Source organism: Lissotriton helveticus, chromosome 5_1, assembly GCF_964261635.1.
Source record: "Lissotriton helveticus chromosome 5_1, aLisHel1.1, whole genome shotgun sequence".
Taxonomy (NCBI): domain Eukaryota; kingdom Metazoa; phylum Chordata; class Amphibia; order Caudata; family Salamandridae; genus Lissotriton; species Lissotriton helveticus.
Genome location: NC_136065.1, coordinates 1,929,627,986 through 1,929,652,150, shown reverse-complemented (window position 1 = coordinate 1,929,652,150; position 24,165 = coordinate 1,929,627,986). Strand labels below are relative to the sequence as shown.

The 24,165-nt window shown below is 46.4% G+C and overlaps 1 protein-coding gene across 1 annotated transcript in view; it reads left to right on the top strand.

Moving 5' to 3' along the window:
- The window catches only part of CALCOCO2 (calcium binding and coiled-coil domain 2), a 641,412-nt gene that overhangs the window by 595,406 nt on the left and 21,841 nt on the right, over window positions 1-24,165 (top strand). The window contains exon 14 of the mRNA XM_078645541.1: window positions 21,316-21,344. Coding sequence (XP_078501667.1) covers window positions 21,316-21,344 — 29 coding nt within the window. The remainder of the gene's footprint in view (window positions 1-21,315; window positions 21,345-24,165) is intronic.

Sequence of the window (24,165 nt, the reverse complement as noted above, 5' to 3'; positions counted from 1 at the left end):
TGAGCTACAGTGAGCTGAGAAACCTTGGCGGCGCAACTACTGAGGCAGCACTGGAATAGCGGTGCACCGCCCTGGCTGGCGGGGGGCACTGCAACAGCGTCTCCTGCACTAGAAGAGCGGAGCGTCCGGGGAGTGCGGCCGGGTCGGAGCGGAGCAGCTGGCCCATACCGGTACCACTGCTGAACACTGCTATACACAGGTTAGGAGCACGGTGGGGGCATTGTGATGGACCTCGGGGGGCACGCTCGAGCTCCCGGCGATCGGCTTCAGTGACCTTTCCTTCCCATCCGTCTCACCACGGACTACTCGCCACGTGTGGTAAAGACCCACAGCTAACTTGGTCCCCACCGACGGACGCTGCCGCGGGGCCCACCGCTAGGCCCCTCCACTTCACATTTGAATAACCGCCTCCCATTTTGCTCCACTGCCGGGATCCTCCCTAAACAAGTCCTTTGGGCCACCACCTACCCGTTGCTACAGAATAGATCTCACCACGCCGCCCAACACTACCCAGGGGCCTACCCACTAAGTCTTGCTGGCCGCGCACCCACGCTCCGCCGCGGAACTCCGACGCCGGGGGCTGGTGCGACCTTACAATCAAAATGGCGGGGCAGCAGTCGAAAAAAGGGTCGCAAACGCTCCCCGAGCTTCTGGCCAAAACACAGCCCAGGCCCGGTAAGGACCCCCCTTCCCCCCCTACCGCAAAGCAGTCGTCTGCACCGACGGAGGACCAATCACCTATCACTAGGACTTTCCTAGAAACACTTTTTAACTCCCTAAGAGACGACTTCCGATCCTTGAAACAAGAGGTGGCGGGCGAGGTTCGGGAGCTCAGACGAGACGTGGAGGGCCTGGGGGAGTGAGTGGCGGCGGTTGAGGAGGCGGATCAATCCAGGAGTATGGAAATAACACACCTCGAACAGGAAATTGTGCGCATCAATGACCAGCAAATGGACCTCCAGGCCCACGCAGAGGATCTCAAGAACCGTTCCCGGCGGAACAACATACGGATCCGGGGGTCCCTCAAAAATCAGAAGCATCCGATGTCACGGGCTACCTACAGACTCTCTTCCGGTCCGTTCTGGGCGAAGAGGCGGACTTCGAGATACGCATTGACAGGGCTCACAGAGTAGGGCTGCCAAGACGGTCCTCGGCACCACCACCGGACATATTAGCCTTTCTGCCTGACTTCCCCTTGAAGGAGCGAATCCTCAGGGAGGCGCGACGAGCCCAGCCTCTTCAGTTCCAAGGTCACTCCATCGCCCTCTACCAGGACCTGTCTGTCATCACCCTGCAGAAACGCAAGGAATTCCGTAAAGTGACGGATTTCCTACGGCAGCATGAAACTCTGTATTCCTGGGGTCACCCGTTCCGTCTCATCTTCAAGTGGGACGGAAAATTAAACCAACTGCGCTCGCTCAGGGACGCCTGCGCCCTCCTGGGCCTTGAGCATGAGGTAGATGAACCGACCCCAAGCCCTCCCAAAGGGCCCCGGGACAACGGATGGCAAACTGTACATCGCAGACGCTCACCCTCACGACAACTGAGACCGCACGCCTCTACTATCACTCAAGAACGCTCCACGGCAGTGGCGGAGGTGGCCAAAGAGACCTCCTCCTCAGGCTAACAGCGGCAATACCTGGGAGATCACTTTTAGCTTATTTCCCCCCTGAATGGGGGTTGGGTTTTGGGCAGGGGGCCGAAGTGTCCGCCACGAGCCATGACCCGAATGGAAGACTTCACCACAGCCCTGTGCGACTTGACAGGACTGGGACTGTACCCACTTACTTATGGGATTTGGGGTTTCGGGTGGGAGCGGGAGTTGGGGGGAACTGTTGACAATATCTTTATCTCATGGAACCAGTGTGCCAGGGGGGATTTGCTCTTAATGGACTACTGAGACTCTATTTCTCTGCCTTACTGCTCAACTTCGGGCCACAGATGTTTCCACGACATTGTGCATCTAGGCCGGGAACACGCACACGTTATAACGCACCTATGCCCACCCTCTACAGCAATGGTTAATCCCACACTGAAGATACTAACACTGAACGTCAAAGGCCTAAATAACCCTATTAAGCGACGGGCGATACTCTCTTACCTGGAACACTTGTGATGTATTCCTATAGGTTCTGTATCGATCCCCCTATTCCTGACCCTATTCTGGTTAACAAACTAACAAGTTAACTAGCAGCCATCCCATGAGGCAGAAAACCCCCATGATGCAGGAACCGTTATCTGATAAAGCCACACTACGGCACAGGAGCGTGTTATCTGATTAGGTCATAACGCTTGCCATCTAATTAGACAAGCGATATTCCTCCAGCCCCTGATAAGGCATACGGAGTTCTCAAAACAAATCAAACCTATGACAACCTGGGAAAAACCCTGCGGCCATTGTTTTGATTTCACCGAGAACTTCAGCAAAAGAATGTGCTAACGACCTGGTCGTATGACATCTTTATTGACGTATCTATGTCCATCCTTACGTCAATCTCGGCACCTTAAAGGTATAAATATTACCGATATTGCCCTATGCAAACACACGCGGTGGTGACGAGATCGGAGCAGCCAGACTTGCCAAAGCCCAGAGCAGAGCAGACCCCGCTGGCGCAGCCCCGCCTTCCTGACGCGCTGAGAACGAGAAGCTGTCTATTCTTCTGCCGAGAAATCCAGCTCCGGCGCTTCCGGGTAGCCCTCGCAGGCAGCCTGGAATATCGAGACCAGAGACGAGAGATACCATCCCTCATCCATCCTAGATTCCAGGTACAGAACTGAATAACCCCTCACAGAGAATTCTTTAGTCAGTCACTTGGCAAAACAAACTTAACTTAAACTGTAACTTTCTATTCCCGCCCACGCATTAGACTTAGGTCAGGTACACGGGGTAGGCGTAGTTAGAAACACCAGTTGAGTACGATTAGTCAAATGTATATGTGTATGTAATATATCTTATTCATTTTAAACCTTCATATGGCTTAGAAACCATATCAATGTTTTTACAGTATTATTTTATACTTCTGCTTTTAATGTATGCACTTTACTTAACCATAAGTATTGCAATAATATCGATCCATTTCTCTTGTATGAGAAAAGAGACTGATCAATAAATAACATCTTTTATTGAACACGCCCGTCTCTTCCTTTTCTCTACAATCTGATGAGACTAAGAATGCACGTACTGACTGAGTAAAATAAATTGCCTTTTGTTTTCACACGACTCTCGAGATACACTCTTGATTAGGGGAGAGCAAAGTTGTCATGTTCTATGGTTGTCAGAAACTAAATCCCTTCTTGTCTATCCAGGGAGGTTCAACTCCTCCTTGCCTATTCGAGAAAGTTTCTAGTGAACTCTGAGCTAGCTGGCAAACCCAAAACTTTAAGTCTAATATCGACAGTAGTAGACCTAGTTAACGTCTGGTCTAGGCCTATACTATTGAAGGTATTATTCCAATGCGCAGAGCCTATTGGGATAATAGGAACTACACTACATGGCGCCCAACGCGTTTGGAAGGGCGATAAAATTAACGTAAGACATTTAGAGTAACTCAGTCGTGCTTTCTCACTCAGACCCCTTTTCCCATAATACTCCAAAGACGTCTGGAGTGGGCGAAAGGTAATATCCGCCAAACCTCGCAGGAGGAAACTCCTATGTATGGTACTTGGTTTAGTCAACGTTGAAGGATAAACCGTTCCAAAATATTGTGCATCTAATCTTTGTTTCCACAAGAAACCTGATCTGCAAACAAACAAAGTAACCATCCTGTCGGTAAAATGGTAGACAGTGATGATGAAAGAGAGGCAGTTAGATTAGCAACTGAACTCGCAGCAGCTGATACTGCACTGCAAGAAGCAGACCAGGATATAATACTCATCCCGGTCATCAAAAGGAAATCTATAACCTTAAAACTTATAGAAAATGGACTGACACCTAGAGGTGGTACAGTCATATTCGTAATTGAGGCACACGAATATCGGCAGACAGAGGTATACTATTCATGGATACATTTTCCAGCAGCAAATGCTGTAACAAAGTACTTCCACTATTACAAAACAGAGGAACCTCCTAATGAGTACACTCCTTTCGAGGAGGTGGAAGTACCACTTAAATTTCAAGAGCACCTGCTCTTATTTAATGGCGCCCTAAAACATAATAATCACATCACCAGGCTCGGTCCCTTAGGGAGACCAGGAGCAACGTGGCCGGTCCTAGCCGGATACACACCACATCCAGAGTTCGAAAGAATGCCTGCAGCAGATCTTTTAGTACAACTAAAACAATTAATAAAGATACATAGACAATTAGTCCAATATGTGATGCGGACTTCAACAATTCAGCCAGCAATTAAAATTCCACAGCTGACCCCTCACCAGGGGAACACAAATATAATTACACCACAGAACATACAATCCTGCCTAGGTAAAGTACCAGCTAAACGGGAACAAATACCATTCTGGTTAGCACAAAAAATCACACAAATAGAGGCTGTGTTTCCAGACACCACCCCGTTAGAAAAACACAGGATTCTGACTATCTGTCTTCCAATGGGAATCGCACCACACATTGAGGACTGTGACACTTGGGGTACAGTCTTTGCTTCCATCTACGCAAAAACGCACGGTGTTCCATCCATTTCGGTAATACCAGAGGTGCTAAAACAAATTCAAGACGAATATGGTCCAGAGCCCGCTTTAACTCTTGGTATGAAATTACTAAAAGACTTCAAGCAGGTCTCGGCTATATTATTAGCCAACATAAAGGGAGAAGCAGCAAACGTGGCGATCCGCCAGAGGTTAAAGGAGACAGATATAGCAGACCAACCAGCTGAAATTGCCAGAATTATAGAAAAATCCTATGAGGAACTAGGTAGAGATAGTTTAGGTGGAATACCAGTAAAACCACAACTGATTGAAAGTCCTGAAAAAATATTTTTTAATAATAATTCAACATCACAAAAAAAGAGCTGGGATGGAAACAAACAATCCAATCCTAAAGAAATGAAATTCAGCCCAACGGAAAAAATTCTAACTGCAACACAGACAGCTATAGCAAAAGAACGAGCCCTGGCACAAGGTAAACGAATAATAATCGTGACACCGATACCAGCCCTAGAGGCGGTAACAAAGGCAAGCATTCCAAATGCTAAAGCGCTCCATCCGAGTTGGATACAATGGGCTAATTCTCTTGCTGCAACAGACGTGGCATACGAATTTGATCCTAACTTAAAAACACAAGAATTTCTCCAATATGAATTTGAATGTCCTCCGCCGACCGAAATTCTGCCTCTAGAACATTACGGCTGTATAATATACACAGACGGATCAGCACAACCCGCAGTAGGGGGTAAACAAGCCTACAGTGCTGCGTGCGCGATCGTTAAAGGTCGCTGGCACGAAGGGAAATTTAAACCAGCTATCACTAAAACACAATCTCTAGGAGATTGTACAGCTCAGCGAGCTGAATTACTGGTGTTCAAGATGGCGCTTGAAAATACCGATCGAGAATTCCTCACACTCATAGTGTGCGATTCGTATTATTGCGTTCAATCTTACAATGAATACTTGCAGATCTGGCTTCAGAATGGTTTCAAGGATGCGAAAGGTGGCACAATCAAGCATAAAATGCTCTGGGAACAAGTAGTTCTTTTACAGAAAGAACTACCAAAGACTCACGTGATACATACGCTGAGTCATCAACGTGATGGCGTTCACGTTGCAGGGAATTCATTGGCTGATGAGGCAGCGAAGGCAGCTGTGCAAACGGCTTCCGTAGCTGCCATCACACGGTCAAAAACAAAAATAGACAGCGAAATATTACAGGCTGTCAGCGCTACAGAAAAGGATTTGATAGAAACACTCCCGAAAGGCTTCCCAGTAAAATACTCATACATAACTGATGCAAACAATGTTCCTTTTGCTCGAATCCCTGGAGTGGGGGATAGGGCAATTCCAAACATGGAACATAGGTTAGGACTGATAATAGCGGCACACGAAGGGCTTGCTTCTATACATGCTGGCGTCTCAGCCACAGTATCATTATTAAAACAGAGATACTGGTGGCCACAAATGAGAAGACAAACAAGGAACTATGTTTTAGAATGTGAAATATGTCAAAGAATGAAAGTATCAACGGTAAGACGCCCAGCGCAGACGCCCCTTCTAATCTCGGATAAACCATTAGCCTGTGTTTACCTAGACCACTGTGGTCCCTTACAAAGGGATGGTAACTATAAATATATCTTGGTTGCAGTGGACTCATGTACGAGATTCATATGGAAGTGGCCCCAGCGAACGGCTGACGCCAGAACTGTTATAAAAGATTTGCGAGTCTTTATCGGCACATACGCAATTGGCATGCTGCATTCGGACCATGGTCCTGCTTTTAGCTCTAGAGCTTATAAGGAGGCCATGGTCAGCATGGGCGTGACATTGCGGTACTCTTGTCCATTTCACCCTGAGGGGAACGGAATTGTTGAAAGAAAAAACCGTGACATAAAGCAATCTATAACGGCAAAGGTATTAGGTTCGGGAGCTGGGTGGGTCAAACATCTAATAAGTGTCCAACGTAGTCTAAATAACCTGCCAAGAAATTCTCTGAAGGGATTCAGTCCGTACGAATTATTATTTGGAACTAGGATGTTAATCTCTGACCTTGACAATCAGACTTCAGTGGTAAAAGAAAAAAGCTTTGATATCAAAGATCGTTTGGCTATTTTACAGGACTTAAACGAAACAAGGAAAGACCTGAGCAACATAAAGTTGAAACAGCAGCCAACAACCACTGAAGAACCACCACCTGTCCCAGCAAGACCTGTCTGGATTCCAAAAGTCGGGGATCTAGTCAGAGAAAAGATCGCGGTAAAGAAGGAATTTGGGCCTTCTTACAGAAAAGCAGTTCCTGTCTTGTCTATCAGCGGGACAAGATCAGTTGTACTACCGCCGCTTGCTGGTAAAAAGGAGAACCGAGTTGTATCCATCGACCTGGTAAAACCACAATCATGTGGCCGATAACAAATAGTAGGCCAAGTGGACTCCCCATAAGTAGCAGAACACCAAGGTTTGCTACCAGTACAGAGGTCCTAACAAAGAGGCTAATCACATTCGAAACGCCTAAAGAAGAACGACAAGGACTATGCAACAATGCAATGGAACTTAGACCTCTGAACACCCAAATAAAAACATTTAGCAGAGACACACCAACCTATAATGAAGTAACAAACGACTATGCAAGAAACAGTAATCCTGAAGCAATTGGAACAATTGACAGAACTGCATCCGGCTACTTCATAAACTTCGATGATTCCTCCGAGGACTTCACTGAATCAAAAACACAGCCATCAACAAAAACCTTTAAAGATAAAGCTAAAGAACTTTTGAAACAACTGAAAGAAACATATCTGATTTCTCCATGGATTGAATTTTGGGTGGGTTTTGGTGCATTTATCCTCATACTTTGGCTCATCATGATACTAACTTTGGGACGCTTCGTTGAGGGAAAATATGCTAAAATGGACACAGCAAGTCAGAAAATCAACTTGATCCTCAAACCACACACATCTTCACACGTCGAGAAAAGAACTTTCTTCAGTCAACTTCACAGCCAATCCTATACCGGGTGGGGTAGCATGGGACAACACTGACTACGAAATCTATGGTCCGGTTGAAATCCTGAAATATCCACACCAAATTAAAATCTCATTGAGTGACTTCGTAAAACCAAGCACATTTGCTGATGATTGGGACTTTGAAAGTATAAACAATATGATGTCTGACTTAGTGATGTCTGCTAAATTTACCAAACATGATTATTTGCAGGGTTCGACAAATTATGATAGTATGTACTGTTATAACCACTATGGTAACCATTTTCTACATAGATCTGCACAACCTAGAAATGTTTTAAATTATAATCAATGGGAACATTGTGCAACCCCTCCAAAAGGAAGCTCAAGAACCGTTTACGACAAATATTCATACTTTTCAGGTTTTAACATAAGTAATGCTGAAACATTTTATTTCAAATTGTCAAATAAGACAGGGACAAAGACCATGATAACCAACACAAAATTGATATATTCAGACTCATTCTTTGAACAAATGAATACTTTTGGTTTTGATTATTGGGACAAAAATGTTGAATTGAAAAGTGTTTGGGGCACAAAAGAATGGCAAGTACAGGGTATAGAATCTTTGTTTAGAGCCTGCATGATCCCAGAACAAATTATATTTTTAAATGACACTGTTCAACAAACTACCTGTCTTGGCTTAGTCAAAGACTTAAATAAACCGTCTATTCCAAAACCAACATTGAACAGCAATAGCTCCACAGATGAAGAGATAGACGTAAATTATGTATTAAACCAAAACAGAACACATCCTGATTGGAAACAGTGGTTGATCTGGCCCACAGATACTAATAACTGTCAAGACAGATTCCTGAACAAAACACAGGGGTTCAAAAAGACCAGGCCAGACCCTAGATATTCCCAAAGACAACACCCAGGAATAATAACCACCTACAGTGTGGGCAAATTATGCCTTCAATGGCTACAGACTTCCACACTGGCAGAAATTAAGAAACACCTAACTTTACTTACTGATGGTGCTGACTTGCGTGATTTCATTATGGGACCGCGCAAACAGCGTCAGAAACGTTTCATAGCAGCCTCTGTATATGCAGCATACAACGAGGCCTGGAAGGTTACTCAAATTGAGACAGCAGAAAGAATACGGGAAATTGACCGTATTAATTTGGAAAAATCACTTTCTGTAGTGGACAATGGGTTAATGACTCTGTCCTCCAGAATTTTTTCTCTGGACAGCATTGTGTCTTCAGCAATCGACATAATATCGCAAGACTTACTGTTGTTACAACACGGTCAGTCTCAATTGCGTTCTATTGTACAGCTTGGCTGGATGTTACAAAATCTGCGTTCAGGCTATGTGCCTTGGCATTTAATCAACACAACGTCACTTTTCAATATCTTTAACCTTACTGATAAACAAATCAGTATGGCCCAGAAGGGTGCTGATTATACAATCCTGAGCATTGAGAAACTCGAAAGATTACCAGTGACAATGTCAGAACGACCTGTCAGTGAATGGATAATTCATGGGATAATTAATATTCCAATCTCAACCTTCAGGTTTCAATACTGCCAAAAATATATACAGGCTGGCATGTACGAAAAATTGGGAAAAGGGTACATTAAAACAACATGGAACCTGCCCTATTCACATGCATGTGTCAGTAATAAAGGACAGAAAGTGTTTCTTAGTGGCGATAATTGTGCGATGTCACTAAGCGGTACACTTCTGTGTAACGGAATTAGTTTGCATGGAGCCTGTGAAGGGAACTCAAATAACCTTTCATGTCACCAGCTAGGCACACCTGCTACAGAGATAGAACCATTCTTTCAAAGACTCTATAATGGGAGTTACATTCTAATTGTGGACCGCAGATGCTGTAGTCTTATGCCCGGGACTCCTTATCTCGTAACTACGACTGCGAAGGTCAAGTGCTGTGGACGCTTATTGTTCCCCAGCTCCTTTCCAGACAGGGAGGCAAGGGCATGGCCCAACTTGAAAATTACTTCTATTCGAATAGATACTTTAAGCAGAATGAAAACAGTGCTTCTTCAGACGCCGACAAGGCTCACGTCATCAAAAGAAACGTATGATCTCCTAGTCGCAAGGACGACTGCAGAGATACATTCATTGTTATCGACTAATTCCCCCATACATTTCGCAGAAATCCTGAATGAAATCTTAAATATTTCTGATACCAGTGGAGTCTCAAAGGTATTTAAGACAGTATTTTCGATGGCATTAACACCATTCAAAGCCATACTGGGTATTTTTCCAGATTTCGTCCATTCGATTTTTGGCGGACTTCCCCTCATTTTAGGACTAATTGCAGGAATCCTATTCTTAGTCCTTATATTTCGTTATGGCAAACCATGTCACAGACAAAACACCTGCGACAAGGGAAGAAACAATCCTAGCCATTGGATACCGGGACCGGATATCAAAAATCCTGGGACTACCCCGGCTTAGAGACCTGAACATGACTTGGTTTCTTTCATTTCGACCAATGTGGCATCGATGTGTTTTACCTGTATTAAGGTGCCTGCTATGCGGAGAAGAATGCGTGTTAGACACCTGTCTGACGCTACAATCGGATGCGCCAATGGATGCAGAAACATTGTTGAGTCCAACAAAGGCTCATGCTTTGTGCTGCCCTCAACGGCTACCAATCCTGATGACGGCATTCGTGGAAGCTTCACCACTACGATTAAGGGGTAGTGAGGTTCAAAATGAAAGCAGCATCGATCAGGTACGACCTTCTGTCAGCAATCCAAATCGGAATGTCAATGGAGACAATCATGCGCACGAATGCATGGTTACACCTATTTCCGAGTTAGTGGAACTCTCCCAGGAAGCTGTTGACAACTTTTTCGAGAGTCTAAATGATATGATGTTCTCACCAGAGCAGAAATAGAGACTTTTGAGCAAGCTCGTACACGGCGTTCCCTGAATTTGGCCTTCAACTAGAATAGCAAAATACCATGAACAATTTTCCCTCCAGTTCACGGACAGCAAATTTTTTTTCAGCAGCCCCAAAATATTTTTACGAATTTTTCGGGACACTTATTTTCTGCTTAAGGTAAGAACTATTCTTAGAGAACTAAGATTTCTACTTTTAGATAGCTTATAGACATTAGCTGCCCGCTGGTATGTTCATAATTATTTTATTCTGTGATGGAATGGTCTCGAAACTTTTTTCTGTATTAAGAGCCATTTCATGTGTAAATTCTCATATACCATTTAGCAATAATGTATACAAATGCGTGATTACTTTAGCATTATTTCACAGCTTGAGTGCATACAATACATGTAAATGCTTTTTTTTTCCGTATATTTGATAATTTCAAAATGCATTTATGTATTTTGGGGTGGTAAGGTATACACGATACTCTACAGTATGTTTTACTATGCATAGATTAGTAAATATGTCCATAGTTAGCGTGGAGTGGGTGTGATGTATTCCTATAGGTTCTGTATCGATCCCCCTATTCCTGACCCTATTCTGGTTAACAAACTAACAAGTTAACTAGCAGCCATCCCATGAGGCAGAAAACCCCCATGATGCAGGAACCGTTATCTGATAAAGCCACACTACGGCACAGGAGCGTGTTATCTGATTAGGTCATAACGCTTGCCATCTAATTAGACAAGCGATATTCCTCCAGCCCCTGATAAGGCATACGGAGTTCTCAAAACAAATCAAACCTATGACAACCTGGGAAAAACCCTGCGGCCATTGTTTTGATTTCACCGAGAACTTCAGCAAAAGAATGTGCTAACGACCTGGTCGTATGACATCCTTATTGACGTATCTATGTCCATCCTTACGTCAATCTCGGCACCTTAAAGGTATAAATATTACCGATATTGCCCTATGCAAACACACGCGGTGGTGACGAGATCGGAGCAGCCAGACTTGCCGAAGCCCAGAGCAGAGCAGACCCCGCTGGCGCAGCCCCGCCTTCCTGACGCGCTGAGAACGAGAAGCTGTCTATTCTCCTGCCGAGAAATCCAGCTCCGTCGCTTCCGGGTAGCCCTCGCAGGCAGCCTGGAATATCGAGACCAGAGACGAGAGATACCATCCCTCATCCATCCTAGATTCCAGGTACAGAACTGAATAACCCCTCACAGAGAATTCTTTAGTCAGTCACTTGGCAAAACAAACTTAACTTAAACTGTAACTTTCTATTCCCGCCCACGCATTAGACTTAGGTCAGGTACACGGGGTAGGCGTAGTTAGAAACACCAGTTGAGTACGATTAGTCAAATGTATATGTGTATGTAATATATCTTATTCATTTTAAACCTTCATATGGCTTAGAAACCATATCAATGTTTTTACAGTATTATTTTATACTTCTGCTTTTAATGTATGCACTTTACCTAACCATAAGTATTGCAATAATATCGATCCATTTCTCTTGTATGAGAAAAGAGACTGATCAATAAATAACATCTTTTATTGAACACGCCCGTCTCTTCCTTTTCTCTACAATCTGATGAGACTAAGAATGCACGTACTGACTGAGTAAAATAAATTGCCTTTTGTTTTCACACGACTCTCGAGATACACTCTTGATTAGGGGAGAGCAAAGTTGTCATGTTCTATGGTTGTCAGAAACTAAATCCCTTCTTGTCTATCCAGGGAGGTTCAACTCCTCCTTGCCTATTCGAGAAAGTTTCTAGTGAACTCTGAGCTAGCTGGCAAACCCAAAACTTTAAGTCTAATATCGACAGTAGTAGACCTAGTTAACGTCTGGTCTAGGCCTATACTATTGAAGGTATTATTCCAATGCGCAGAGCCTATTGGGATAATAGGAACTACACTACACACTCTAGGGCGAACTTGTGCCTTCTCCAAGAGACCCACCTGTTGCCCAAGGACTGGCATAGACTGCGCTCACGTGCCTTTCCCCAACAATTTTTCTCTTCCCTTCCCACCAAGAAAGCTGGGGTAGCCATCCTAATTTCCAGGCACTTTAGGGGGAAGGTGGGGGCCAAGTCAGGGGAAGTTAAGGGCCGTCTCCTCGCACACTCCTTTCAACTTGGAGACCTACACCTCACGATCGGGTCCGCTTACGCTCCCAACACAGGCCAGGAAGCCTTTTTGAAGAACGCCCTTTCTGAATCCCTTCAGTCATCTAACTCACTCATACTTATCGGGGGGGACCTTAACCTAGTCATGGACACCACCAAAGATAGATCAGGACACCGCTATGGGGATACAGGCGCTATTACCGCCGCTGGGGCGGACTGGCTGCGGGAACGAGACCTGGTAGACCTATGGCGCACTGTACACCCTACCACAACACAATTCACCTTCTATTCCCATGCCCACCACACTTACGCCAGGATAGACCACTTCATAGGATCGTCTGAGCTGCTCCCTAAGGTAACCAGTGTTGACATTGTCCCCGCGGCGCTTTCGGACCATGACGCCATAGAGCTCACCATCACTGCCCCTGTCACCTCCCGCCCCCGTGGTACATGGCGACTTCGAGAAACCATGCTGCAACGGCCAGCGATCCGTGAGCGCCTGAAAACCTGTATCATCGACTACTTGGCAAATAATGACACACCGGAAGTGTCATTGTCGTCCTTATGGGGAGCCCTGAAATCAGTGGTCCGTGGGGAGCTCATTTCTATAGCTGCCAAGGAAGCTAGAGATCGCAGGGAAAAGAGGTCCGAACTCACAACCCAGGTCGGGGAACTTGAAAGAGTCCACAGTCGCACTGGCGCCCCACGTGTCTGGCGGCAGCTAAAGGCGGCTAGGGCCCAGCTGGCCTCCCTTGACACGGATAGGGCGGAATTTGCCGCACTCCGCCTTCGACATACATACTGGGGCAACAAAACTGGACGCTTGCTAGCTAGCGCCCTCAAAGCCAAGGCCCACCGCACAAAACTCACAGACCTCACAGACAGTTCTGGGAACACTCTCACTGAGGACTCCCAGATAGCCAACGAGTTCCGGACCTACTATGCCTCATTGTATAAAGCTGATACACCGCCCCTTAGGGAGGTGGGCACGTATTTGTCCTCGGCGGCCATTACGGAGTTATCCCAATCCAGCGCGGAAACGCTGGATGCCCCCATTCGATTAGAGGAAGTCACGGCAGCCATATCCAGACTTCGCCCACTGAAGTCCCCGGGCCGGGATGGCTTCTCAGCGGGATTTTACAAATTGTTCAGTCACCTAGTGGCCCCTGTCCTTACCCGACTCTTCAATTCCTTTGAGGGTCCGGGTTCTATCCCCCCTGATATGTTAGCGGCGGAGGTGATCGTCCTGCCCAAACCGGGCAAAAAACCGACTCACTGCTCAGCATTCCGTCCGATCTCCTTACTAAATTTAGATCTCAAGCTCTTCACTGGAGTATTGGTGGCTCGCCTGGGCCCGCTCCTACCCGGAATCCTGGAGCCTGACCAATCGGGCTTCGTGCCCAACCGGCAATGTAGCGACAACACTAAACGAATGCTACATCTAATAGATAAAAAACCCTTCCAGGACTCCGACGCGGCACTCGTGGCCATCGACGCGGAGAAGGCTTTCGACCGCGTTGACTGGGTGTACTTACAACAAGTACTGCTCCGCTTCGGGCTCGGCGACCGCTTTCGGTCCTGGGCGGCCAGTTGTTACCACCGACCGCAGGCCCGAGTCCGCTTGGGTGGGACACGCTCGGACCCCTTCGATATCCAACGTGGGACGAGACAGGGTTGCCCACTTTCTCCCGTTTTATTTGCCCTCTACATCGAACCCCTGGCGCAGAAGGTCCGAGACAACCCTAACATTACTGGAATCACCTTCGGGGGCGAACCACATACCATCAGTCTATACGCTGATGACATCATAGCTGCTCTGACCCGACCCACCCACTCGATACCCGCCTTCCTAACCGAGCTGGAAACGTTCGGCACGGTCGCAGGCTTCAAGATCAACAGGGGAAAGTCCCTTATTTTGCCACTGGGGAGTAACGCCCACCTAAACGCCTCAGCCTCTGACTATGGCTGTGACCTCCAGGTCACTTCGGAACTCCCTTACTTGGGGGTCATCCTCACCCATTCAACCACATCGACAGCGGCTCTTAACTACAAGTCTCTTACCGCCCAGATCAAGGCAGATCTAACGCGTTGGTCTAAGCAGCCTCTGTCCCTCCTGGGCAGAGTGGCAGCGGTGAAAATGTCGACCCTACCCAAAATCCTATATGTCTTCCAGACTCTCCCAATATTCCCCCCAAAAGGCACCATCTCCGATCTTCAAGCAGCAATGCACCACTTTATTTGGGAGGGTAAAAAGGCGCGACTCCACAAACAGTTGGTTCACCGGAGCACAGACGAGGGAGGCCTGGGGGTCCCCAACTTACTACAGTACTTCCATGCCACGCAGCTTCGATACCTAGTGGAATGGTATAGGCCCGAGTCAGAAGAGGTGGCTTTTCCAAGACAGGGCCATGGCCCGGCGATCCCTGTGGGCGATCCCCTTTCTGCACAAGAAGCACAGACCAACGTACCTCACCAACTCTCCCATTACCCGCACAGTCACCAAGGTATGGGACGCTGTGGCCGTTAAACGCGGCCTCACCACCTTTCCTTCTCCATTTACCCCACTCCTAGACAACCCGGACTTCCCTCCGTGTAACGACCCCCGGGCCTTCACACAATGGCATGGCACAGCATGCAGACGCGCTGGGGATCTCTTTGATCTACAAGGCTTCTTCACTCTCTCAAATATCAAACACTATGACGTCATTGACCCCCACCTTTTCCAATACTTTCAATTGCGTCACTGGCTTACTGACTCCGCGACTGTCACCTTGGTGGGGCGCCCCATGACTCCTTTTGAGAAATGGCTCCTGACCAAGGACACTGATCGTCATCTGATTTCTGATATATATAAAATGCTTACACCTCCAACGGAGTTACACAAAACCGCTGGTCAGAAAAGGTGGGAAACCGAATTGGGCAGAACACTATCACCTAAAGAATGGGGCCAAGTGTACTACAGGGCATCACACACCACACGCAACACAGCAGGCAAAGAATCTGCTGTGAAATTAGCGACCTACTCGCACCTTACACCAGTCAGGCTTCATAAAGGGAACCCATCTAGGAGTGACCTGTGCTGGAGGGGGTGTGGGGAAAAGGGCACTCTGACACACATCCTCTGGGAATGCAGGGTGGTCCGGGGCTACTGGGACTCGGTTTTAGATGACATTGATGCGACCTTTGACACCGAGATCCCTCATATTCCCGCATATGCCATCCTGGGGTTACCCAACGCACTTACCTTCCCCCTGAAATCTGACCGAGGCCGCCAGATGGGCATCGCCATGCAAGCTGCCACGCAACATATCCTCTCACTTTGGGGGTCCACGTCCGAACCCACTCACACAGGGTGGCTACACAAACTCTGGTTCACTTTGGGCATGGAACGTATTCAAGCCACTCTCTCCTAAACCACAGCCACATTTCAAAAGGTCTGGCAACCATTCATCTCGCTGCTGTCCAAAGAATTTAACGAAATTACATGTCCGAAATACTTACGGCTGCTACGCCTTACGGACCCGGCGACTGGCACCTAATCACTTCAAAAGTTTACAGGGCATGTCTCTTTCTGATCCATAGCCTATGGACCTCTACCGTATGGCACACTGGTTGGGGAGGGGGGAAGGGGGTTGGTTGGTGGGGCGGGGGTGTTTTGTGGGGTTGGTTAGTTATAAATTGTTGGCCAAAACTGCCTGTCAAGTGCCTCATCTGCATCGCCCCGCTCTTATTGAATGCTCGCTTCCTATGCCAATTCTTCCTTAGCGCTATATGGACATGTGCTTACAATCCGCGTCTGTCTTACCTGTTACATACACTTTGTACTGCGATGCTTTGCTGTGCTTTATTTTGGCTCAATAAAAATCATTTAAAACTAAAAAGAGCTCTCCTTTATTATGTAGACAGAACTAAATCATTTAGAAAGACAAAGCAACTATGTGTTACTCTTGCACCACAACACAAGGGAAATCCAATATCAAAGTCAGGAATAGCCAGATGGATAGTTAAATGCATTCAGATAGGCTATCAAAAAGCGAAACGCACTTTAACCGTCCCCCCAAGAGCACACTCTACAAGGAAAATGGGGGCATCCATGGTTTTCCTAGGGAATATTCCTCTGGAAGACATTTGTAAGGCAGCCACATGGACCACCATACACACTTTCTGAAAAACACTACTGTGTAGATGTGCAAGCAAAACAGCAAGCTGATGTAGGCCAGGCTGTCCTTAAAACTCTTTTTCAAACTGCTGCAGCTGGCACAGGTAACCACCGCTAGAGGAGATACTGCTATACAGTCTATGCACAGATATGAATTCAGCAGCCCACATGCCTCGAACGGAATATGCTACTTACCATTATGCATCTGTTCTTAGCATGTAGGGCTGCTGACATTCATATCGCCCGCCCTCCTCCCCGGTGCCTGCCGCAGCTGCAGCATTATCTTTGGCATGGCCATCTCTTACTTTACTATCTCCATCTCTGCCACAATGGCGAAAAACCATCTGAGGATGGAGAAGATGCCCATGCGCGCTGTAGTCCAGGGGAGGAGTCACCTATCTCGTGCTACTTCGAAGACTCTTCCAAGACAACAAAGTGCAATCATCCGGACCCAACACTAGGCGGCGATCTATGCACAGATATGAATATCAGCAGCCCTACATGCCAAGAACAGATGCATACTGGTAAGTAGCATATTCCCTCCTTGCAGAACACCTACCATGAGTACACGATCAAATTGCAGATCTGCTCAGTCGTCAGAGACAGCAGATCCACGAATGGGAACTTCATCCTCAAGTTCTGCTTCCATTCTTTCAAGTGTGGGGTCACCCAGAAATAGACCTGTTCGCCACACACCAAAACGCAAAATGCCCAAGCTTTACATCCAGGTATCCAGACCCATTGTCCAAAGGCAATGCGCTACGAATGAACTGGTCAGGCAGATTTGTTTACGCTTTTCTGCCTCTCTCACTCATTCCACTAGTGGTTCGGAAGCTCAAACAGCATTCCCTCACAATGATCCTGATTAACCCCTCATGGGCCCGTCAACCATGGTTCAAAACCCTCTTGGAACTATCAGTAGTTCCTCATCAAAAGTTACCCCTCTCACCCAAGCTTCTCACTCAGAACCATGGAGAGATAAGACATCCAGATCTCAGTCAACTCAACCTTGCGATCTGGCACCTGAAATCTTAGAGTAGCAGCTATCAAAGCTTTCATGGAAGAACTTAAAAGAATAATTCCACTTTGTTCCACCAGCTTCAGTATGAAACTTAAATGCGGTCCTTACCAGGCTCATGGGTCCCCCATTTGTACCTATGCATAAATGTGAATTACTCCCAGTGTTTTCCCTCTACCAGACTCTATAGCAGAACAAGCGCTTCACACGCTAGACGCGAAAAGAGCAATACTTTACTACATTGAAAGAATTAAATCCTTTAGAAAGACTAAACAACTTTTTGTGTCCTTCTCCCCACCTCATAAGGGCAATCCTATCTCGAAAACAGGAATTGCACGGTGGATGGTTAAATGCATCCAAATATGCTATGCTAAAGCCAAACGCACATTAACCATTCCCCCTAGAGCTCACTCCACACGTAAACTAGGGGCATCTATGGCATTCTCAGGGAACATTCCGCTAGATGACATCTGTAAAGCAGCAACTTCGTCTGCACCACACACGTTCACAAAACACTATTGTGTAGACGTGCAAGCAAAACAACAAGCTAGTGTGGGCCAGGTTGTATTAAGAACACTGTTTCAAACCACAGCAACAGATACAGGTAGCCATCGCTAAGGGTATAACTGCTGTATATCAAAAGTTGGGCTCGCACACCGCTCACTCATCAGCGGGATCACCCCACAGGATCATGGTAATTGTAGTTAGTTCAGAGCGTCGTATCTTCTTTTAAATTTAAATATCATATTCTTCGCCATCCCTGGACACGTGTTTCGTGGTATTTGCAACTCGTCAGCAGGGAGCAGGTCATAGCTTCTGGGGTTGCCGATGGCTGCCGCATATCACCAGGTATAGTACCAATACAGAGGCACCCATGGGAACTCTGCACCTGCGTGCCTCTGTATTGGTACTATACCTGGTGATATGCGGCAGCCATCGGCAACCCCAGAAGCTATGACCTGCTCCCTGCTGACGAGTGGCAAATACCACGAAACACGTGTCCAGGGATGGCGAAGAATATGATATTTAAATTTAAAAGAAGATACGACGCTCTGAACTAACTACAATTACCATGATCCTGTGGGGTGATCCCGCTGATGAGTGAGTGGTGTGCGAGCCCAACTTTTGATATAACTGCTGTATAGTCTATGCATAAGTATACGATCTACACCTCAAATGCCTCGAACGGAAAATACTACTTACCAGTATGCATCTGTTCTTGGCATGTAGAGCTGACAATTCGTATATGCCCGCCCTCCTTCCCGGATACCGCCATCTGTTCCAGTACTATCTTACTTAGATATATTACACATGAACATCTTTTCTAATTCATACTAACTCCATCATAACCCTCCATGGCAAAAACAATCTGGAGATGGAGTCGATGCCCATGCGCACTAGCGTCCTAAGGAGGAGTCACCTACCTCGTGACTACAAAGACTTCTTCCAAGACAAAAACAAAATGCAAACATCCGAGCCCAGCACCAGATGATGATATATGCATAAGTATACAAATCTACAGCTCTACATGCCAAAAACAGGTGCATACTGTTAAGTATCATTTTCCTTATATAGTATTATTAGCCTGTTTGACGCCTTTACTTCAAACTAATGTCATCCATAGTATATAGGTTCAGTGTATGAATCAATACGTCCCTCTGTGGATAATAAAGTCAGTCCAGGCTTATAAAGATTGAGTTGTTGAAGTTTTGACCCAACGACATGGAAGGGCAATTGTAACCTTGTTACCAGGTCTTCATCAGGACACCAGGGAGCAACATGGAATCAAAATGTTCCATGCAGCATAAGGCTTGCTTTATACAGCTAAGGCAACCAGGCTCTTCATCTGTTCGGGTATCATTATCGTCCTCCATCCAACGGCATCAGCCTAAAAAAGGTTTGCGCCTGTCACTGGCGGTTCACACTTAAAACTCTGTATATGTTAAAATAGTCAGGCACTCTGACTCAATCAGACAAGGGCCCTTGGACATCACAGTGTTAATGGAACCACTTTGATGCCCACGGGCCCTTGTCTGATATAGAGTCAGGATAATACTTTTGCCTTATATAGAGAGGTTCCATTAGGACCATTCTTTTCTGTACTGCATTGTACCCAGGTCCTACGGTTTACTGGGTTTCCCCATTGTTATGCAATGAACTGTCACTAAACTGGTCAGGGAGATTTGCTTACGCTTCTGGGGATCTGTGGATGGAGCCGATGCCCATGCGCAATGTGGTCCAAAGGAGGAGTCACCTATCTCATGACTTCCAACAAACTTTTCAGGACAACAACAAACTTCAAACATCTGGCCCCAACACTAGGTGGCGATCTATACACAGTGTGCAACTCTGCAGCTCTACATGCCAAGAACAGATGCATACTGGTAAGTAGCATTTTCCTTTTGAAAAGTAAGAATCCCTTCTAGGTGTGGGCATCTATAGCACAAGAACTGGACAGACAGGAGAACATATGAAGAAAAAGAATGGCAAAAGTCAATAGTTTGTGATCCTAATGGCTTATGTAATTCAAATGCTGAAGTTGCATCTGACTAGGCACAGAGACCTTGTTACAAAGAACAAACTTACAAAAGTGGGGAATTTTGCTGGACTTAATGACTATGTAAATATGCTTGCTACACATGATACTTTACTGCAGTATATTCCGTGTTGTACATTGCCTGATCATACCAGATATCTACTCCTTTTATGACATGAGCAAAATACAAAAAGAATAAAAGAGGGAGGAAGAAGGGGGCAAACAAAATAATAACCAAAATTCCAAGTCTGAACTTACATGTTTGGTAAGGTTAGCAAGCCAAGAAAAAGAGGGAAGATAAATCATAAATACCTGGGTGGAAAAGAGCAACGTAGAAATACTAATACAATATGGACTGGGCAGACATTTCCTGAGGAGCAGCCCCGAACCGGATCCCATATCTGGCTTAATTGTTTCCTCAAAGGGTCATTCTCAATTAGCACCATTTCCAACCGGCTTACATTCAAGAATTCCTTCCATCACAAACAGGGATCGGGAGCCCCACTAGACAGCCAAAATCTTGCCAGAACCAATCTAGCTAAAGTAATAGCAAAAAAATATAACCCAGAATCACGGACCGGAATAGCTAGTGAATGTCCCAGCATGATCAGTTTTGGATCAACAATGATCCTCAAATGAGAGATAACCCCTAATTTGACAAATACAAATTCCCAAAAGACCGCTGACTGCAATGACCTTCTCAAACCAGGATTATAACCCATTGGAACTTGAATGTAATTGAAAGGTGGAAGGAAGGTAGGCACAAATGACGTTTGTGGAATTATTATTTGTGTGATTATATATCCCTTTTCTAGTTATCAATGATAGGCAGTCAAAGTGAAATCTTGTGCAAAATGCAACAGCTGGAAGTTGGAACCTGATGCATGTAAAATCTTGTGGTAGCAAATCTTTAGATATATATTGATGAATTGTTGATGTCTTCATTAAGTAAAATCTTTTTTATTCTGTTGTTTATAGATGCGGTGATGGGCCCACCAGAAAATGAGGCAAGTATATATTTTGGTTACTCTTCTCCCTGATACTCGAACTGTCACTAGCGACCTTGATGGGACGTTGGAAGCTGGACAGCCAATAAACATTCTCTCTTTGTGGGCTAATGTGGTTTTACAGACCTACAAAAGGTGCACTCTGTGTTGTCAGCTCCAGCGTCCCTCCACGGTGCTATGGGCCGTGGGAGCAATGCAGCAGAATTGAGCCATGTTTTCAACCCATCTTGAAGATAAGAGGCAACTCTCGCTCCCACATGGCTCCCTATTTTTTGGGGGATGGGGTGAGTACTAGTTTTTGTGCTCTTTTTTTTGCAGAGTTTTGTATAGTGCGAACTTGACCCTAATCGCCTATCTGAGCACTTTACATAGCACCAATTACGTTACATGAGGACACACATTAATTTTAGTTAGGCACCGGAAGATAGTGATTTGCCCAGAATCACAGGATGTTCAGCCTCATTGCTGAGATTGAAACCCAGTTCCCCAGATTCGAGGTCGACCGCCCTAGCCGTTAGGCCAACTCCTCTCCCAACTGCTCTTACCAGAGCAACAGGTTCGAGGCATATGAGCTGCAGATTACACACTGTGCATAGTGTTGGGCCCGGATGTTTGCACTAGTTTTTGTCCTAAAAAGTTCTTTGGAAGTCACGAGATAGGTGACTCCTCCTTTGGATCACATTGCGCATGGGCATCGGCTCCATCCTCAGATTGTTTTTTTTCCGCCATCGGGCTCGGATGTGTTTCCTGCGCTCCGGTTTGAAACCGATTTTCCTTCGGCGCGCAATCCTTACCCGGTTCGACGGTATTGTTTCAATCGCACACTTCCCATCGACGCGACTCTTCACGACTTCGAAGTCTTCGATTCCTGCCGTCGACTAAGGCCTTCGGGCCTACCTGGGCCTTACTCTCTGGCTCATGGAAAGGACGCCATTTAAGAAGTGTCCTCAATGTGGGTTGAAGTTTCCCCACACCGATCTACATGAGGTGTGCAACCTTTGCCTCTCACCGGAGCACGAGGCCAGAGACTGTTCTGCTTGTGCCTCGTTCCACTCCAAGAAGGCGATTCGGGACCGACGAGCTCTTAGAACCATGGCTCGCTAGTCATCTTCGATCCTGGATGACATTTTCCAAGAGGGCATTGACGTGACAGAGCAAGAACAACAACATGGCATCGACAGCGACTCCGAGGCAGACGACTCAGACGTCGAGGACATCACTCCAGCACAGAGGGTCGTAAGTACACACCCCGACCCTTCCTTAACATCCTCCAAAAAGTATTTGGTCACACCCTCGCCTTCGGGCCCAGGTGCACACGAGAGACTGCTTCCCATGCCCCGCTTTCAAGCTCGGCAAAGAAGCCTACTAAGCCTTCAGGCGACACGGGTTCGAGTCAGCCTGCCCTCAGTGCCGGCACACACCTACCGGTACAGAAAAAGAAGCAATCTTCCACCTCCATGCCAGCTGCTTTTACATCTAAGTACTCGGTGCCGAAGACTGGCACCGGCTCCTCAGCACCAAAACCACACTTGGACCCGAGCAAGAAATTGCCACCGAAAGCACCCGACTCCCGTGCTTCTGAGCCGAAAAAACCACCGGAGCCAAAGAAAGCTTCGAAGCCGAAAAAACCACACGGCCCACCGGACAAAGACACTACAGAAGAACATGTTTCTAAACCAAAAGATGCTACCGGTTCGGTGCTGAAAAAGCCTACAGAACCAAAAACCTTGGCACTGAAGGATCCACCTCCCCCAGAGGAACTATTCCATTCAGGACCTACACAAAAGACTCTTGTTAACGATCCCAAAACTGATCAATTGACTCTTAGTTCTAAAAAACGACCATTAGAGACGCCTGCACTGGCTCCTCATCCTAAGAAGAAGGACATTGCAACTTCTCCTCTAAGAATACCTTCTCCCCCTCCTCCTATTCCTCCACCACCTCCTCCCCTGCCACATCACTCCCCTACACCATCTCCTACTCCATTAGAAGAAGATGATGACGGGGATAACACCTCCGATGACACGGGATGGTGCAGATAATAGCCACTAGATAATCCTAGTCCTCCTGGCTCACCTGACCCTTGAGATGATTATAGTACCCCAGACATCCCTGACATCCCACAAGATGACATATACCCCTCAAGGCCTTCCCCGCCAGAGGACACTATGGGATTTAACCAACTTGTCCATAGAGCTGCCCAATATCATGGAGTTCACCTACATACTGACCCAGTAGACGTAGACTTCTTTATGGATACCTTTGCTACAACACAGAGGTCCACCTCAATTTTACCTATGCTTAAAGGGGTCATTAAGCATGCGCCAGAGGTCTTCAAAGATCCAGTTAGGGCTAGAATCCTCAACCCCCAAATTGAGAAGTATAAGGCTGCCCCCTCAGACCCAGCCTACATTAAGGGCGTGCACCACTAGACTCCCTTGTAGTCTCCAATGCACGCAAAAGAGCCAATTCCCAAACATCAGGCGAGGCTCCTCCACCAGATAGGGAGTCTAAACTCCTAGACGCCTCAGGCAAGCGAACTGCGTCACAGGCAACAAACATTTGGTGTATTGCTAATACTCAGGCATTATTAGCAAGGTACGAAAGGTCACATTATGATGAGTTAGAATCCATAATGTAGCACCTTCCTGACAAATACAAGAATAGGGCTAATGAACTTATACAAGAGGGTAAAACCATCACCAATACCTCTATTAGTTGTGCCCTAGATGCAGCAGATACCGCTTCAAGGGCAGTTAATACCAGTGTCCTTTTGCGTAGGCATGCCTGGCTACGCATTTCAGGTTTCAAACCTGAAGTA